At 37.2% G+C, this 16,750-nt stretch overlaps 2 protein-coding genes across 5 annotated transcripts in view; both read right to left on the reverse strand.

Annotated features, from left to right (window-relative positions):
* LOC136261471 (dynein axonemal assembly factor 4-like) lies at positions 1-11,209 on the reverse strand. Its single transcript, XM_066055483.1, has 10 exons — positions 10,972-11,209; positions 8,524-8,674; positions 7,694-7,827; positions 7,017-7,230; positions 6,855-6,961; positions 5,039-5,133; positions 2,967-3,047; positions 2,770-2,842; positions 2,360-2,465; positions 1-107 (listed from the first exon to the last, which is right to left on the reverse strand). The coding sequence occupies exons 1-10, from the start codon at positions 11,092-11,094 to the stop codon at positions 7-9; spliced, it is 1,185 nt and encodes a 394-aa protein (XP_065911555.1). The 5' UTR covers positions 11,095-11,209; the 3' UTR covers positions 1-6.
* The window catches only part of LOC136261464 (uncharacterized), an 11,550-nt gene continuing 5,893 nt past the window's right edge, over positions 11,094-16,750 (reverse strand). For 2 of the 4 annotated variants that reach the window (XM_066055473.1, XM_066055472.1), the window contains 11 exons: positions 16,168-16,239; positions 16,012-16,111; positions 15,413-15,506; positions 15,304-15,357; positions 15,029-15,123; positions 14,867-14,962; positions 12,460-12,525; positions 12,070-12,171; positions 11,906-12,006; positions 11,461-11,509; positions 11,094-11,401 (listed from right to left, as the gene is read on the reverse strand). In XM_066055473.1, coding sequence (XP_065911545.1) covers positions 11,222-11,401; positions 11,461-11,509; positions 11,906-12,006; positions 12,070-12,171; positions 12,460-12,525; positions 14,867-14,962; positions 15,029-15,123; positions 15,304-15,357; positions 15,413-15,506; positions 16,012-16,111; positions 16,168-16,239 — 1,009 coding nt within the window. In that variant the 3' untranslated portion in view covers positions 11,094-11,221. Of the gene's footprint in view, positions 11,402-11,460; positions 11,510-11,905; positions 12,007-12,069; positions 12,172-12,459; positions 12,526-14,866; positions 14,963-15,028; positions 15,124-15,303; positions 15,358-15,412; positions 15,507-16,011; positions 16,112-16,167; positions 16,240-16,750 lie in introns of those variants that run through there. The other 2 variants (XM_066055474.1, XR_010703911.1) reach the window with 2 other exon arrangements.

Here is a 16,750-nt window from a genome sequence, read left to right on the forward strand (position 1 = left end):
TTGTGGTCATGAATCACATGATATTAAATTTCTAATCTGTACAATGTCAGTTTGTAGCTGTGTGTTATCAGGATCCAACTTCTCTGCTGCCTCGTAGTCTTGAAGAGCTACAGAAACCATTTGGTACATATGGTGTAACTGGTGTACAAGCTACATTGTAATGTTTTTGCACAGCACAAAAAAATTTTTTTGACATGCATTTGCCTATATAGGCAACAGTTTAAATAAGAAACCTGTTTATCAATAACATGCATCCCTTATAATACCCCTTGCTTCTCTGCTATGTATCTTTCTGAACATTCATGAACATCTTTCAGTGTACTTATACACCATCCTATATCATGCTTCTATTCACTATGTTACAGTGCTAATATTTTAACCTACTATGCTCACATTGTTTATGCCTTAGTTTCCATGTTTTCTATTTACTTATCATACTATCAAGAGTTAATAATATAGAGAGGTACTATGTTAATGGATTTGTGCTTTCTGGATACTGAAATTTGACGGGGAGGCGTTTGGCAAATTTTTACTGAGATCGTCAAATTCAAACATCTAGAGATCGAAAACACACAGAAATCCAAGGGAAGAACTACACAGCTTATTCTGAAAAAGATCTAGGAAGATATACTAGCTACTAAGTGTAGTCCTACAGCAGTGGCCGGACATTTCACATTTTTCATATGTGGGCCAGAGGCACCTGCAAGGCACGTTTTCCTACTCCCACATGCCAGATAGCTACTGTAGCTATAGTCTCAGCATTGGATGCACAAAGCTATTGCTTGAACTGTCATGATTATTGCTTGGGCCTTCATGACGCGTTCTGAAATTTTCAATACGGTCCTTGCATGATTAGCGTGGGCCCCTGTGAGCAAGGTGCTTACTAGAGCAGTCTAAGAAAATTGCATTTTGAGTCATTTTTGCTAACTAATTCAGTAAAATAAAAATCCACCCTCCCGCACTGATATTTTGAGTACAGGAGGATGAGGAACTAATAATTTAAGTTTATATGGGTTGTTGCATGGAGGTGTGATTTCCATTTTATACTTACATGATAGACAACCATGATCTACTACCACGAATCAACACTTTTGTGCTGTGAGAAGGAAAGGGACACAAAGGCGGAGTACAAATGCAAGTCTATGATGCATGTATTGTACATACTATGCATGGTAAGCCAAAAGGCACCTGTTGGGCTGGAATGACATTTAGCATGAAAATATCAGGCCCTTAGAGTTATGCTTGTCTAAAGGTTAGTTAATCAGTTAATCAATCAGTCAGTCATAAAATAGAAGTTAATAATTCATACCAACTCATTTTAAGTATTTCAAGTAGCATTTGCCTTTTTCTAATAAGGCAGCAAAATTACCAGCCAATAATATATGAGGCATTTGCTTTTTTACTTTCTTGGCCGTGTGACTCACCAATGTTGGTTTTGATAAAGGCACATGATTTGTTATACAACTACAGCATCATGTACTGGCAATGTTCTTACCTTGGATGTAGTATTATATAGTAGTTTACTAACGATGTATTATGTTATAAGAAATTTAACACAAAATTTATGCTAGCATACTGTTCGACGCTACAGTCACCTTTATATTCTCAGCAGGTGCTACATGTAGTACATTCATTGAGCCTATACACAACTTATGAGGTATTTACTTAATCCTTCAAATTTTATTTTGTATCAGTAAGAAAATACTGATCTGGTGAAGGGAAAAAAATACAATGCATTTGGTACTATATATACCGTATAGCTGGTAATTTTCGAAAGGTTTTTATTTTCGAATATTTCGAAGAGGCCCTTCTCTTCGAAAATAAATTCCCACGTCCAGTTGTTCTTCGAAAATAAATTCCCACAAGTGAAAGCAACGATCCAACTTTTGGTGATTCACTTGCATATTTCTCAAGTTTTAGCTGAGATAATGGGTAAACTGTATCATTACTGTGCCAATAAACAGAAAACAGGTGATCCAGAATGGGAATTGATGCCGTCTGCTTTAGAATCTATGAGCTAGATAGCAGTAGCTACGATTGAGTGCGATCAAGCCAGTGAATTTATTCCACTCGAGACTCCCTCAGTCTTCTCTCCAGTGCACAGGGATGGGGATTATTCCATCAGTAAGTCAGTTTTTAGCAAACATACACGCATCTTCATATTTTGTGACACGAATTTCCGTTTAGTTGAAATCCATCCCGACTTCAAAATTTTGAAATTAAAATCCTTCAAAATTCAGATTTTGCTTCTTGTGCGAAAGTTTCTGTTTCGAAAATAATCCGCTATACGGTATCATACAATTATTATTGCACAACAGTAGTAACAAGAGTTCATAATATATAGCAGTAATAAGCATACCCAAGCCATGGTTGCCAATATTCGCATATGCAGTTCCTCTTCTTACAAACACCTTTGCCCTCTGGATGTGATTAGATGGAACAACAGGGTATAACAGTTCCAGGGCCTACAGGGGGTGTATATCACAATATGTCATAACATTAGACCAAACACATACAGGGACATAATTATTACAAATTTTGCATTGGTGATCTGGTGATCCTTAATTTGGTTCTGTTCTCCATATATGAGAATCTATGTGTGACTCTCGAAAAATAAACCTGATTCAAAATCATTCACGTGTTCTTATTCAGAAAAAACAACAAAAAAATAATGTCTATCCAAGTCTTGTCACAAATTAAAATGTCATATCAAACAATCACATCTTTTCTACACCATCACATACGTGACAGCTACCCGACCATCCTCACCCTAGTGGCATCTTGTATACACTTTTCATTGTCGTTGAGTTTGAGATAGCAGGCAGCTCTGTTGGAGTACAGTCTGTGTAGCGTGACCATCAGTCAAGGAACTGTATATTACACTATAATTGGCTATGACAAAAAACTCTATTTCAGTACAGTGTGGACTTTTATTATAATACATGTATACTATTAATACAGGATACACTGGTAACATTGGGTTGAGAGATATGGCCTGGGAAAATGCATTAATCGCTGCCTCGTAATCTCCAGCTTTGAAGAACCCACTACAATAATAAATAATACACATACCATATAGTGGGTGACCTCAAAGCACTGCAATCTAACATACAGCAGTCATTTCTACAATACATTAAACAGATGATTAAGGTTTCACTGTCCTCCAGATCAGAAATTTAAGGTGGCAGTCAAGTGGTCACTTTTGATATGCTGTATCTCTCTCCATACGGGAAGTATACTAGAACTAACAACCAGGCATGACCGCAAAAATTCCTAACCACAGCATGATGGTTATACTATACAAGGGAACATTTGTTAACCTACCCACAAAAACTTTTAGAATAGCGGCACAACCAAAAAATTGTGCACTTTTCATGCATAAAGCCATGAAACTTTCCACACAAATAGTAGTCCTCAATACATGTATTTTCAGATATAGTACCATCACTGATTTGACCTTTGGTGACCTTTACTGCCATTCTTGTCTTTAATTCCCTGAGGCAGTAATAAACTTGTTAAAACATGGTACCAAACAAAAGATCTTGTTGATAGAAACAACTTGGTTTTCAATAAGTGATTTCATTCTTAAGTTAAGAGTATTTGTATTAGCTGCAAAATTTGAAAAATTTATGCATAATTATCTGCCCACAGGTAATTCACACCTCGAGGGCAGGTAAATTTATCAAATTTTGCAGCTAGTAAAAATGGTCATAACTTTGTACTGAAATCACCTGTTGATTTCAAATAAAAACCAAGTTGTTTCTATCAGCAAGATCTTTATTTTGGTACCATGTTTTAACAAGTTAATTATTGCCTCAGGAAGTTAAAGACAAAAATGATCAATTTTCTATACAAAAATGGCCGTAAAAGCCACCAAGGGTCAACTCAGCGATGGCACTATATCTAAAATTACATGTCATGAGGAGTACTATTTATGTGGAAAGTTTCGTGGTTTTATGAAAAAGTGCACAATATTGCCAATTTTTGGGGCTACGTCGCTATACTATTTGGCTTGTTATGGTGGAAAAAATCTGCTCAGCATGTGTAGTGGTAGAATGCATGCTTGTTTGTACAGTGTATGAGTCACAATGACACTTGAAACAAGTTCTGTGAGTTACCAGAGCTTGTTCTAAGGGGTTGTTACAATGATTTTCTACTCATAAAATACACCATTGTGACTATACTAGTACAAGGCACACCCACATAGCTACATCAACCATGCATATTTATTACAGAACAGCTGGATTCACATTTCTAGCACCCCGTTCACACTATCCTGGGTTAGCCAGAGTGTTTTCAACTTGGATTATTGAACTCGGGTTGACATTTGTTTACACTAGCGTATCTGACACGAGCTCGATAGTGCAAGCACCGAATTAAAATCAGCTAAAACAAGTGCATGAGCTTTTAATTATTTAGGTGCTTAATAAAAAGGCACTAGAATTGTAACGAGAAAGTGTAGAACCAGCTGAAATATGTTGTAAAACGTTATGGCTGCTATGTTTAACTTAGTGGGTGCTCCTTTTGCCAGGAATACTGTACTAATGTGTCGTTCAAGTGTAACTGCCACAAAGTCTACCACGACTACAGTATGTTGTGGCCATTTTGAAGAACAGTTGTAGGGCATAGAATATACTTGCTGTGTGGCCAACAGAAGCAAGTTATATTGAGTTGGTCAGCTTGGAATGTGTTCACACTGTACCCTATCCTGTTGTGCCAGCCCAACTCTCCTTGTCATGCCATGCTGGACCTGGTTCGGCATGGCTACACTGTAGATTGATTCACACTGCAATTTGTTTTGAGCTGTGTTGTGTTCTACCCGGATTAGAAGAGTAGTGTGAACAGGGTGTAATAGCCATGCAGGGTGCCCATTACCACCATATTACGACCATGTCACAATTTCCACAGAGGCTATAGAGTTTTCATCTAAAGCAGCAGTATATATATTTAATTTCATTGTATTTTTGTGCCTTTATACTACTGAAACCATTTCAATAGGATATGCACATGTACAGTATACATGTATTAGTGACTATACCATGCTTTGTCCTTCAGCAACATGGGGTTGTTCTTGTTGATCTCACTGGGAGTGCCTGCCTGTATCTTCCTAGCTGCAGCCATCTTGGCAAGCCACTACACATAATAGAGCTATCAGTCTTAGTGAAATACTAAATTTTCAATCTCCAGCAACAAATAAATTTACTGCTTTCAAAAGTTTGTGGTGCACGACTGGATGGTGATGTACTCTAGTTTGTATCCTCCATGCAAAAACAGCTTAGGTGAAAGTAAAAGTAACTGGCAACTAAAAGAGCTGATATTTGGAGTGGCCAAGAATGAATGTGCCAATACAACTAATGGTATTAAACAAAGTTTTAATGATGTACCCTGATCATTGACTAGTGTTCTACCTTCAGTCTTGCTACATTCCCGATTAAACAAACCATTTTAGATGAGGTTTGTCATACAGTACGATAGTACTGTATAGTAGGGATCACCAAGGTTTGGTCCACAAAAAAAAAATCACCCAAAAACCACCCTCAATTTTCCCTGACAACGATGAGGCAGTACTGGTAAAACTAAGCCCAAAAAAGCTTTCAGATTAACCCAAACGCTTGCTATGGATTTTTTTTTAAATTGTTAAGCGGAATTTCTACTGACTGATGCCTTCAGACAAGCGTAACTTGATAACGGCTAAGGCTACGGGCTTGATTTTTTCACTACAAAAGGCATACTGCAGTACATACAATGCATTATTTATGGACTTACCAGTGTCCTCCTTTGTGTCCCATTCATCTTGGCTGACAGTGAAAGGTGTCGATTTGGTGATGACTTTCCTTCATAACGAAAATTGTCCATATTTTTCATAGAGGCTGTATACTTTGATTGCAGAGGTGCTTTTTGAACAGTTCTTGATTCGTAATGCTGTGTAACGGGGTTGAACATACGGTGTAACTGACAACAAAGCGTAATGGATACTTGACTTTTCAGATGATAATTGGTAGCTGGGGTGTGCAGTGCCATTACTTTTGATGCGGTATACATGGGTTCACCAGTGATAATAATTCTATTTTACAAAAAAGTTAACAAACAAGTATACAATACAATACAATTCAACTATAGAATAGGCACCAAAGTACTGAAGCAAGCTGGAGTAGTGCACGACATTAATCACAGTAAAACAATAAGAAGTGAAGTACTGTGAAAGGCTTGCTGATGTTCATGCTGGGTACTCAGAGCAAGCCATACTCCTCACCATACTCAGTTCATGCTGGCTACATCCACCCTCAGACAGGTTGGGGGTGTGATAGTTCAGGGTCCTTTTTGCCCCATATCATTTAAAAATTGTCGTTTACTTCGTCATAGGGTTTCCCAAAATTTAGTTCATGGGTCATATGGTTGCGCTAAGTGAGCCACATCCACTCAAATTGGCTATTAACTTGGCTGCCTTTTCTAATAGTCAGTGTAGAGAAAAAGGTGGCCAAATTATACAAATGCAGCAATTCAATGATAAGGGTTCAAATATTGAAAGTTTAGTTAATTGTATTATATATTCCTGGTTGTAATATTGGCCAAACCAGATATCAATACTTTCATTTGCCAGTTACTTTTACTTTCATGGACGCACTCTGTATTTTACAGCTCTTCCGTGTTCATAGGAAAATGAAAGAATAGCCTTGATAAATTGTCTAGAGATATTTGTAAGAAAACACAATAGAAAACACATGTGCTTCCTTAACAATAATAAAGCACAAAATATTTAATATTATTCGTATTACTGTAAGAGTTCATAATGGTATTTACAGTATATTATACTCTACAGTGCATATACCAACCATATATCACCATTTCGTCACCTCTTGTTCTTCTTTCTCTGTTGACTCCCTGGCAGCAGTAGGGAAATACCTAGGGGTGAAGTTGACTGTGATTTTTCCACCACTCCTGGGGGCTGGCCTCTGAGAGTCTACAATGTAGTGAAACACAATAACATTGTAGCAGGCTTCACTCTACTGACTGACCAGGAATATCCTTGTTGTCTTGCCACATGTTGTGTGACAGTTTAGAGTTTTGTTGCTGCTTTAGTTGAGCTGGTTGTATGGTTGGCTTATTTGTTATACTTGTAGTTTTTGTCTCTTCCTGTTTGTGTTGCTTCCATTCTTCAAGCTCCTCCATTGCCTTGTCTCTCTCATCCTGTTTCTCCTTCTCTATCTTACTGTGAGCTTCTTCCTCAAGCTAACAAGAGAAGATACCTAATATCACTCAGGAAACAATGACAGCCAATATTAATTGTCAACACAATTATCGTAAGTGATATTACTCATGGACACAATCTCACTTATTTGAATAAATTACACTTGTACAGTGAAACCCCAACCACCTCACAACTGAAATGAGATGTATTTCACTGTGATGATATGCAGGCTGTATTCTACGATCTCATAACAGTAAACCCTCAGTTATCCAAACCCCAATGTGTCTCTGGTAATAGTTTAAATTTCTAATTCAACATACATTTGTACTCAAAATACTCTAATAGAACAGTCATTTCCAATTTCAGATAAACAAGGGTATGGTCAGATAACTGAGGGTCCAGTGTAATAAATTTTTGAGGCATCATTCATGAGTTTTCTTTTCGCTCTGCTTATTTACGTTACCAAGAGTTCATAATATAAATGAACTCTTGATGTTACTGTACCTGCATTTGCTGCTTGATGGCTAGCTTCTCTGCTTCTCTCTTCTTAGTAGCTCTCTCCATCTGTTCCTGTTCCATCTTCTCTTGAACTGCCTTCACAACATCTTCCCTCTTCCTCCTCATCTCCTCCTTATCCACTAGTGGAAACACACTCACATGGATTAGGATGGCCATTACTACAATACATAACTGTGTGCATGTGGTATTTACAGTATGGTGACACACACAGATGAACTGTTCACTGCAATGGGAAGGTTGCCCCAGCCAATTACACTAATGATAAAATAACATCACTACAACTACTACATGTAGACTACTAATGGTACAGTACTGGTGGATAAACACTAGAATTTTATTTTAGACTATGTCATGTATTGTATGCTTTGAAGTTTAGTCATTAATGAGGTATATAGATATACATGTGACAAAGTATTTTGTCACATATGTCATGTACTTTGCTGGATTCCAGTCACAACAGCCATCAGAAATCATCGCTAGAGTGTAAAGCATCGCTGGATAATAAAGATGGTCTAGGAAGAGTTATTTTAGCACTAATTTGATCAGGAAGCCGCCATTACTGGCAGTGACCATAGCCATAGTCTAAATCAGTTATTGCACAAATCCACGGTATCTGCGCTATTTAGAGACCTTTGGAATGGCACAATAATCATTCGCCTGAGGTAATTATTGTGCCATTCCTCAAGTCTCATAAACAACGCAGATACCTCCTGGATTTGTGTATACTTTACATATATTGGGCACAGTGATTATGCATGCATAAATGAGATTATTTATGTGCATGACACAGCACTATACAATATATCAATACATACTCTTTATGTTAGATTCCAGTTGACCCCAGATCACTTTCTCTTTCTTGCACAGTCTCATCTCAACAACACCATTGCCTACCCGAATTGAACTCTCCTCCTCCACAACTGGTGCATAGAGAAATACTTCAAACAAATATGGAGTATAGTTGATCTGCAAGAAGTCACATAGAGACTAGACAACAATGTGCAAAAGCTTGTCATTGCTGGTAACATCACAATGACTATGATTTCCATAAGACTTTGCCCTCAAACTCAATCAATTATTTTTCACTCCCAACCACGTCACTTTTCACCCAACCACCTTAAATTTCATGATTGCTACTACCGGATTAGTGACATTAGCATGTACTAAGGAGCTGAGAAGATAAACTATCACTTTACAGTGCAGAAAACTAATGAAGGCTTTACAATGAGGTAGAGTCAGTAAACCTTGTAGCTAGGGATCTTATTAATGCCTCACAAAGGATACCAGGAATGCCTCACAAAGGATACCAGGAACTAGCTGTGTTTACTGCCAGTGCTGTAAGGCCAACATTTACAACATCCTGTTTCCCATCCACCACCCGCATCTATATTTGCAGTGGTGGATCTAGAAAGATTTCGGTAGTTTCGACAGAAACCTCCTTTCAGAACTTCACTTTTAAAAGTGATACTGGCTGAGTAAGCCATTCTTCTGTTGTAAATAACTCTTTATCATAACAGTAACATTTAACTTACAGAATGTCTTCTTTTTCATCTCTTAAAAAATTGCACAGCAGCTTGTCTGCTCACTCGATAATTATTTTTCAGGCGCTTGCTTCTGCATGAGTTCATAATAAGAAAACAAAAGAGAAGAGGCCCTGATGAGAACTTAAAGCAAGCAAAAACAATTATTGTTCTTTGATAAAAGAGATAGAGCAAGTAAGAATGTCTAAATGGTAGTACAGTAGTGTAACTACATAGCTATACTAATGTTATAGCTACTAATGCAATGGCTTTATAATACACCTCCCAGAAACCTCCTTTCAAAAATCCCAGATCCGCCACTGATTTGGCAGCCACATCAGTATGTATTATGGATTCATATATTTGAAATACATTGTAATTACAATTTTATTGGCAGGACTGTTTAGAACTAAAATTATTCCAGCAGCTCGAGAAAGGAATCAGATCTGAAGTCAGTGCATTCCACAAATAAAAGATCACTAATAGAACAGCACAGTCAGCCAGTGTTCTAATTGAGCAGTCATTCCAATTCTATTGCATACTACTCTAATAGAACAGTCATGATTACTGATGAGTAGTATTCAGAGCAAGATTCAGAAATAAAAGCATCTATGTAACAGTGATGTGTAATACAGTACATGCTATGTAGCACAATATTGCAAGGATTTTGGTATACAATAGCTAACACTAAGTCTACAATATATGTCTTCTCCTGACAGATACATAGTTTTATAATTCCTGTGAACAAACTCCTACTGTGGCAATACCTATTTTCTAAATTTTTACACATTTCATTGTTAGCTAGCTACAAAATATCAGTAATGAATTTTAATTACTAACTTCATGCCCTTATCAGTCTAGGGGACAGGAAACAAATTAGGTATTGATATAATATATGCCTCTGATGCCACACCCAATAAATTCAAACACTCGCACATTCATGCTTGTTTGCACAAATTACAATTACTCAACCTCGTAACTCAAGGGGTAATCACTTCCATACCGCCAATGGATGCACTCGCGACCGGGATCAAAAAGTTTGATCGCCAAAATATTGCCTTGATCACTTGATTTCATCCTTCCAAGGGCCTTGATTCTTGATCGTCAACCATAAAAGCTTAATAAATTCTCGTGTTGCCCAAAGTTAGCTTTCCAAGGTGCTTGATTGCAACTTTTGCGAACGCCTTGATTGCTTGATTCACTGCAAAAATACCCCTTGATCGCTTGGTTGAATCTTGATCCCGGCTGCAAGTGCATCAATTGGTGGTATGGAGGTGACTACTATACCCCTTGTGACTTTATTATTATTAGCGCTTTACAGTGACCAGCACTGAAGGTCTGACAGCAACATGTGCTGCAGCCTTAGGATTACCTAACCTGAAAAAGTGACTTGACTTACTGACTGATAAGGTGTAACAGAAAAGGGGCCAAAGTAAGGAAAAAAATCCCTCCAACCCCAGGATTCGAACTGCAGGTCACCCAATGTCTAGTCGGGGCCACACTCAGTCTTCCTCCAGGAGGGATGGATTTTCTTCCTTAAACCTAAAGTATTTATCACTTACATGATGGATATACAAGACGACCGCACACGAGCTCACTTGTGTATGTAGAACCATAACAGAGTCAAAATAATACTATTAAACCGTAGATAATATATATTATCTATGATTAAACCCTCGTATTTCTCGCATGCATTGCTCAAGTCAACTGGTGAGCAGACTGTGCAGCGTAGGTACGTGATACCTTCACATAATCCTCGCTGGAGAAGATATCCGCCTTGCTGGGTTTGACTCCCTTTAATGGTACGGTTATTAATACTTCAGTATCCGTCTCGCTCCACGTGTAGTCCTTTACTAAAACCGGCATAACGTATTCTAATTATTTAACATGTTTGATATATCAACGTTGTCATGACTACAAAACTAAATTGCTACCTTCCTGGTGCTCTGATTATGTACAAAAATAATTCAGTTTTGATCAATTTAATCAGTTATTATGATTTGGGTAATTTTTCTTCTATCGCTGCAACTCTCTCATCTAATTTGTTCAAATGCTGTTTAATGGCACCAATCTCCACCATCAAGGCTTGCATTAATGACTGGAGGTCTTGAACATCACCAGTATTAGTTTTAGTCTCTGAGGGAATGTTCATTGTGTGTGAATCAACCTTACACTAAACAAACAACAAAAACAAAGTGAATTTCAACATACTTTAATATAAGACTGCAATACCTTGTATGTTATAGCACGGTCATGGGACATTTCACTATTATCATCACCACTAATAAATATACACACATCACACTAAATAAGCAGTTGACCAAAGTTTGGAAACTCAACAAGCTATGTTTAATTGCTAGAGTGACTGATTGTTTTTGATGCCAGAACATTGTTACATCTGGCTACTTGCACCTATTCATGGAAAACCTTAGAAATATTTTTTTTAAAGTATAGCACCAGCCATAGCACCAGCCTTGCTTCACTTGTGGTAGCTATTACATAAAATGCTATGACTGGCCATGCATAAAAGTGATTCCCAAAGCACAATGACAAATATTCAATTGATGCAACATATTCTACTCTACAGCTAGCATCTACTCACAAAATCGGAGAGTACATAAACACTATGCTACAACAAGACCAACTGTTATATTCTTACAGCACATTTAGAGCTCACTTATCACCTCCTCCAGATGCTGTTATTCCTTGTGAGGCTAGTCCCTTCAACAACTTTGACATACAGTTAGCAAAATCATCTGGTTTACTAAAGTCGATCCACTACAGTACATATAAAGATAACACTAGCTAAGCAACTACTGTACAGTACTACAATATTTTTACCTGACGTCGTTGTATTATCAATTTTAAGCCAGGATCAACCTCTTTAACACTCTCCACTATTAGGTTAACAATTGGCTTTTTAAATTCTTCAGCCAAACCTAGCTAAAGCAGAGAAATTACATGTGTACAGAATTATAACACTCATAAGTAACCCTATGGTGTGTATACTATTGCGTGTATACTATTGTGTGTATACTATGGTATGGTGCGTATACTATGGAGTGTATAACGGCCATAGTTACCAACTGATTATAACATATCTAGAATGTATTGAATTGTAGTACTGTAGACGTTTTACAATGTACACACCCAGGGAGGGAGTCCAAGATGGGCATACAACTTGGTGACAGATCATCCAGGTGTCCTTATTACATACACAAATAAAATTACCTCATTCTGACAATATGTTGAATTGCTGGATCTTTCAGTCATGATAAATATAACCACCTTACAACCCTGTAACAATTACATGCATACAGTACACTTGCCTATCTCTGTAGCAACTTGTATACATACTACTGATATTTATGTGGTATAAATGTATACTTCATGGCTTGCCAACATTTTCGCATTTTAATTTTCACGTAAAATGCATACAAGAGGTAAAGTGTTAAAGAGGTAAAAAATTATCAAAGTGACTGATGCTGAGAAACCCAAACATCCTTGCACTAGTAGGCACGATATCCATTAGCATCAAGACTAAACACTGTGGTCATTTCTTCACTACACTTGTCAACAAGCATAGATTTCATGTGATGAAATTTCCCAGCAGGCCAACATAATAAGATTCCTTGTTTCCTGTCACCTTGAGAGCAATCAGGTAGTGAGGTCAGGCAGTTATTAATAACTAAAACTTCAGTGAGCCTTCAAAATGACAATACATTGTCCACAACAATCTTGTTTCAAGCAACATTCAAAGGTCTACGGCTTTTCACACATGTCACAGACAACAATAAAGCACTTTCCAAGAAGTTTAGTAACAAAGTAACACTTTTAGAGGAGTTTGAAACTACGTAGTAAAATGCCTTCCAGTAAATAAATAATGATTTTGATTGCTGTAGTGTAAGGTAACTGAGTGTTTACATATATTAGAGTTGGTGACCTCTCTATTAGAGTATCTTGATCTTTAAGACACAAATTATTCATATTTCAAATTTTAAATCCAATACATGTACAGTGGAACCTCAACCCCTTGGGACCAGGGGTGGTCCATAAGTCTGAAAAGTCTGTATCTCTGAAACTGTGTATGAATAACCTTAAAATAGCATAATGAACATTCTAAAAAAATCTGTTATCAACTACTCTAATAGAACAGTCACCACTCTAATAGAGCAGTCATTTCTGTAGTTTGGTTAACTGAGAATCCGGATAAGTGGGGCCCAGATAACTGAGATTTCACTGTAATAATAATTACCAATGTGGTAGGCAAAGTGACATGTGGGCAGGTGACGGGAAACAAGATAAAGTTGAAGGAAGTGGCAGAGTAAGTTGTTGAAGGGGGGCTTACCAGAGTAGAGCATGGGGCCATGAGCAAACCTTGGGCTAACTGAGAAAACCATAAAAATTATAAATTTTTGGGTGTGCAGTAGTATATTTATTCCAAGGAAAAACTTTCAAGATCAGTCTTTCATCCCCTTTCTTACAAACATTGCAAGTTGAGTCTTGCAGGGTTCTTGTAAGAAAAATAATGTCCATTTTCTTGCAAGAATCTTGCAAGTTTACTTTTCATCACAGGAAAGAGTGTTATGAGTTGCAAAATGACCTGATAGTGATCAATACTGTATTGCAAGTATGGTGCCATGTTAAAGTGGGTTACACAAGCAATTGTCTATCTACATGCAGCACTTAGTTATAGTGGTGTGCGATATCAGAATTTTATTTCGATACGATTTTCAATAATTTTTAATTGTGTGGGTGGTGTAATTGCGTGGGCGACCGATATTTATAAATATGCTTGAAATACAATTTACACATAAACTATTGCATAAAACTAATAATAAGCCTAGAAAACTGGTAGACAAGTTTTTTAAGTGGCTAGATAGTACAGAACCTAGTCTGGCGGCGCCCGCCCCCTTCGTATAGAGTAAGGGTCTGGTATGCTTAGTATCACCAAGTTGTTCTGGAGGAATTTAATTTGAATGTAATGACGTAACGAAATGGTCTTAACGGAAGTGCCTCACCCAAAACTGTGGCAGTGATATTGAACTTTCTTCGCCTTTACACAGGCGAAAGTGGATTGGTCTGCTTTTATAGAATACACGTGTCTCCCTACCTAGGAAATCAGAGCGTAACCTGGGTTTTTCGTGTATCAAATAAGGCAAAAAGCCCTTCCCGAAATAACACTTTTTTTCTCTTTATTCTTTATTAGCTAACTCCTTTTGTTTCTTTCAGTACTGTTAGGGCATTTGATTCATTCTTTTGACGTAACATAAACAAAAATGCACTGATTAAATGTGGAGCATTCTGATTGGTTGCACCAGTTTTTGGTAATCCGGTACAACTCCACTATACTAAGCATACCAGACCCTTACTCCATGCGAAGGGGCGGGCGCCGCCAGACTATACAGAACCAACCTTCATTTCTAGCGTGATCGCGCAATCACACACTAAATGCTGTAGATTTATCGAAATATTCTTCGATATTTCGATAATTATCGCAAAATATTACCTTTTTGATAAATATCGAAATCTGCTAAAGCAGTATCGAAAATCGATACGATAACAATATCAACAAAATTATCGCAAAATCAATATTTTTTCGATATATCGCACATCACTACTTAGTTAAAGACAAGACCTGTATGCCATCAGCAATTTCGTTTCTCCACTTGTGACCAGCTCTTATACCAGCTTCATCAATCCATACAGAGTACCCAGCCTCATTCAGTGCAGCCTGTGTAGTGTGTATATAACAATACAAGCATTGTTGCAGCTTGAAAAGTTGCATTCATCTCCTTACTTTTATTTTACGGCTAAATTCAATATTCATATGTGCATAGCTTAGAAAAATGTCTTTCCTTCCCACTACAGATCTCATCTTCATTCTCCTGAGTTCTAGAACATGTGACAAATAAATTGAAAACAAAAAAGGCCTCGGCAAAAAGTTTGGTCCCAACATTGTCTAGCTGTTTTACATGCACAGTACGTAAACCTTTTTATGACAACAAAAATGAACCAAAAGTTAGTTTGATAGTTGGCAGCTCCACTGTAGTAAACTATTAGACGAATACATACCATCTATCAATTCTGATAGTACTCTTTGGTCTGATACATATTTTACTCCAAGACCTGATAAAAGTATAGTATAACAAATGAACACTTATTGATTATTATAAATTCTTACCAGCCATTTCAAGTGCAGAGAGTTCTAGCAGGTGAAGACCATTAATTTCAGCTTCAAAAAATTGTTTCCGATAGTCCACATGTTTTTCTATTTTCTACAAGACATATGTGAAACACATACTGTACATACACCAACAGCAACAACAATAACAACAACAACAACAACTTATCTAATGTACACTCAAGAGATAAACCCTGTATGCATAAGCATAGTTTACAAACAATGTAACTACTTGACGTTTAGGGCAAGGATCCACACAACCTCATACACATCCAGAAAAATATTACAAAATTGGTGTACTGTGTAAATGCCATGGTGTTTATAACCTTAGTCAAACTTGACCACTACTTGGATGTTAGAAAAAGATGTTTAAGACCTTATTTTCAAATGTGATTGTGGCATCACTCAAGTGCAGCTAATATTGACGTTAAACCAAGGAAATAAAGTATGTTAGAACAATCGCCACTCACAACAATATGCAAAATATGTAATAGTGCTTAGTTTAGGAGCTCAGGGAGAAATGTCACATCCTAGCAGGAGCATTGTAGACTCCCTTCCCTTACAAGTGGTACAGTAATGCATAGAACACACAAACTAACGGAATGGCTCTCCATCCATATTGCTACTTGTCTACAATCCCAACTTCCAGGATCACATGAGGATTCAACTTCTAATATTTTCAGAGCTCTACCAGCCTCCCTGAACAACAGTACTGTATACCACATGTGTTCAGTATAGTAAGGAGTGGCACTTACTCCCTGGCCTTTGAACAAGTAGAATAATTCATTATCAACAATAATGGCTGGATCCATGTTTCATGTACAGCTCTGTGTGCAAAACAATACTGTAGCTTATTTAGAACCATACACTGTAAATTTTACACCGTAAATTTTGGCAGTATTTTGCAAAATCCAAATAATAAATTGGAAAAAAAAATTGAGAGATATTTATTACGGAGAAATGTATACCAATATTTAAATATAGAACTAATTTGCTAATTTGCCTAAATTTATTATATTTCAGAAGGATCAGTCTCACACATCAATGATGTTAGGCCTAATCCGGAGGAAACACACAAAACCACTTATTTACTACCTGAAACAATCAGTAACAAAACACAGTCAATGTAACATATTTTGTGGGCTCAAAGATTAAGCCTTAAAAATTAATAAGATATTATTCAGTTCTAGAATGTTGCCAGTGATCATGAACTTCTGGAAACAATGGAGGGGCTAAACCACAGTTACAGCTTGGCTCAATCTGTCAGCAAAAAGTACAGTCAGTCCTCGAGATGACTGCTGAAATCCCTGGTATTCGTGAAAGGCAGGTTCTATAACT

Source organism: Dysidea avara, chromosome 7, assembly GCF_963678975.1.
Source record: "Dysidea avara chromosome 7, odDysAvar1.4, whole genome shotgun sequence".
NCBI lineage: Eukaryota > Metazoa > Porifera > Demospongiae > Dictyoceratida > Dysideidae > Dysidea > Dysidea avara.

Coding starts and splice junctions, on each gene's coding strand:
- LOC136261471 (XM_066055483.1), bottom strand. CDS start 11,094: ATGCCGGTTTTAGTAAAGGACTACACGTGGAGCGAGACGGATACTGAA. Junction 8,675..10,971: donor CCAGCGAGGATTATGTGAAG/GTATCACGTACC, acceptor GACTTCTTGCAG/ATCAACTATACTCCATATTT. Junction 2,843..2,966: donor CTCAACCCAATGTTACCAGT/GTATCCTGTATT, acceptor CACGCTACACAG/ACTGTACTCCAACAGAGCTG.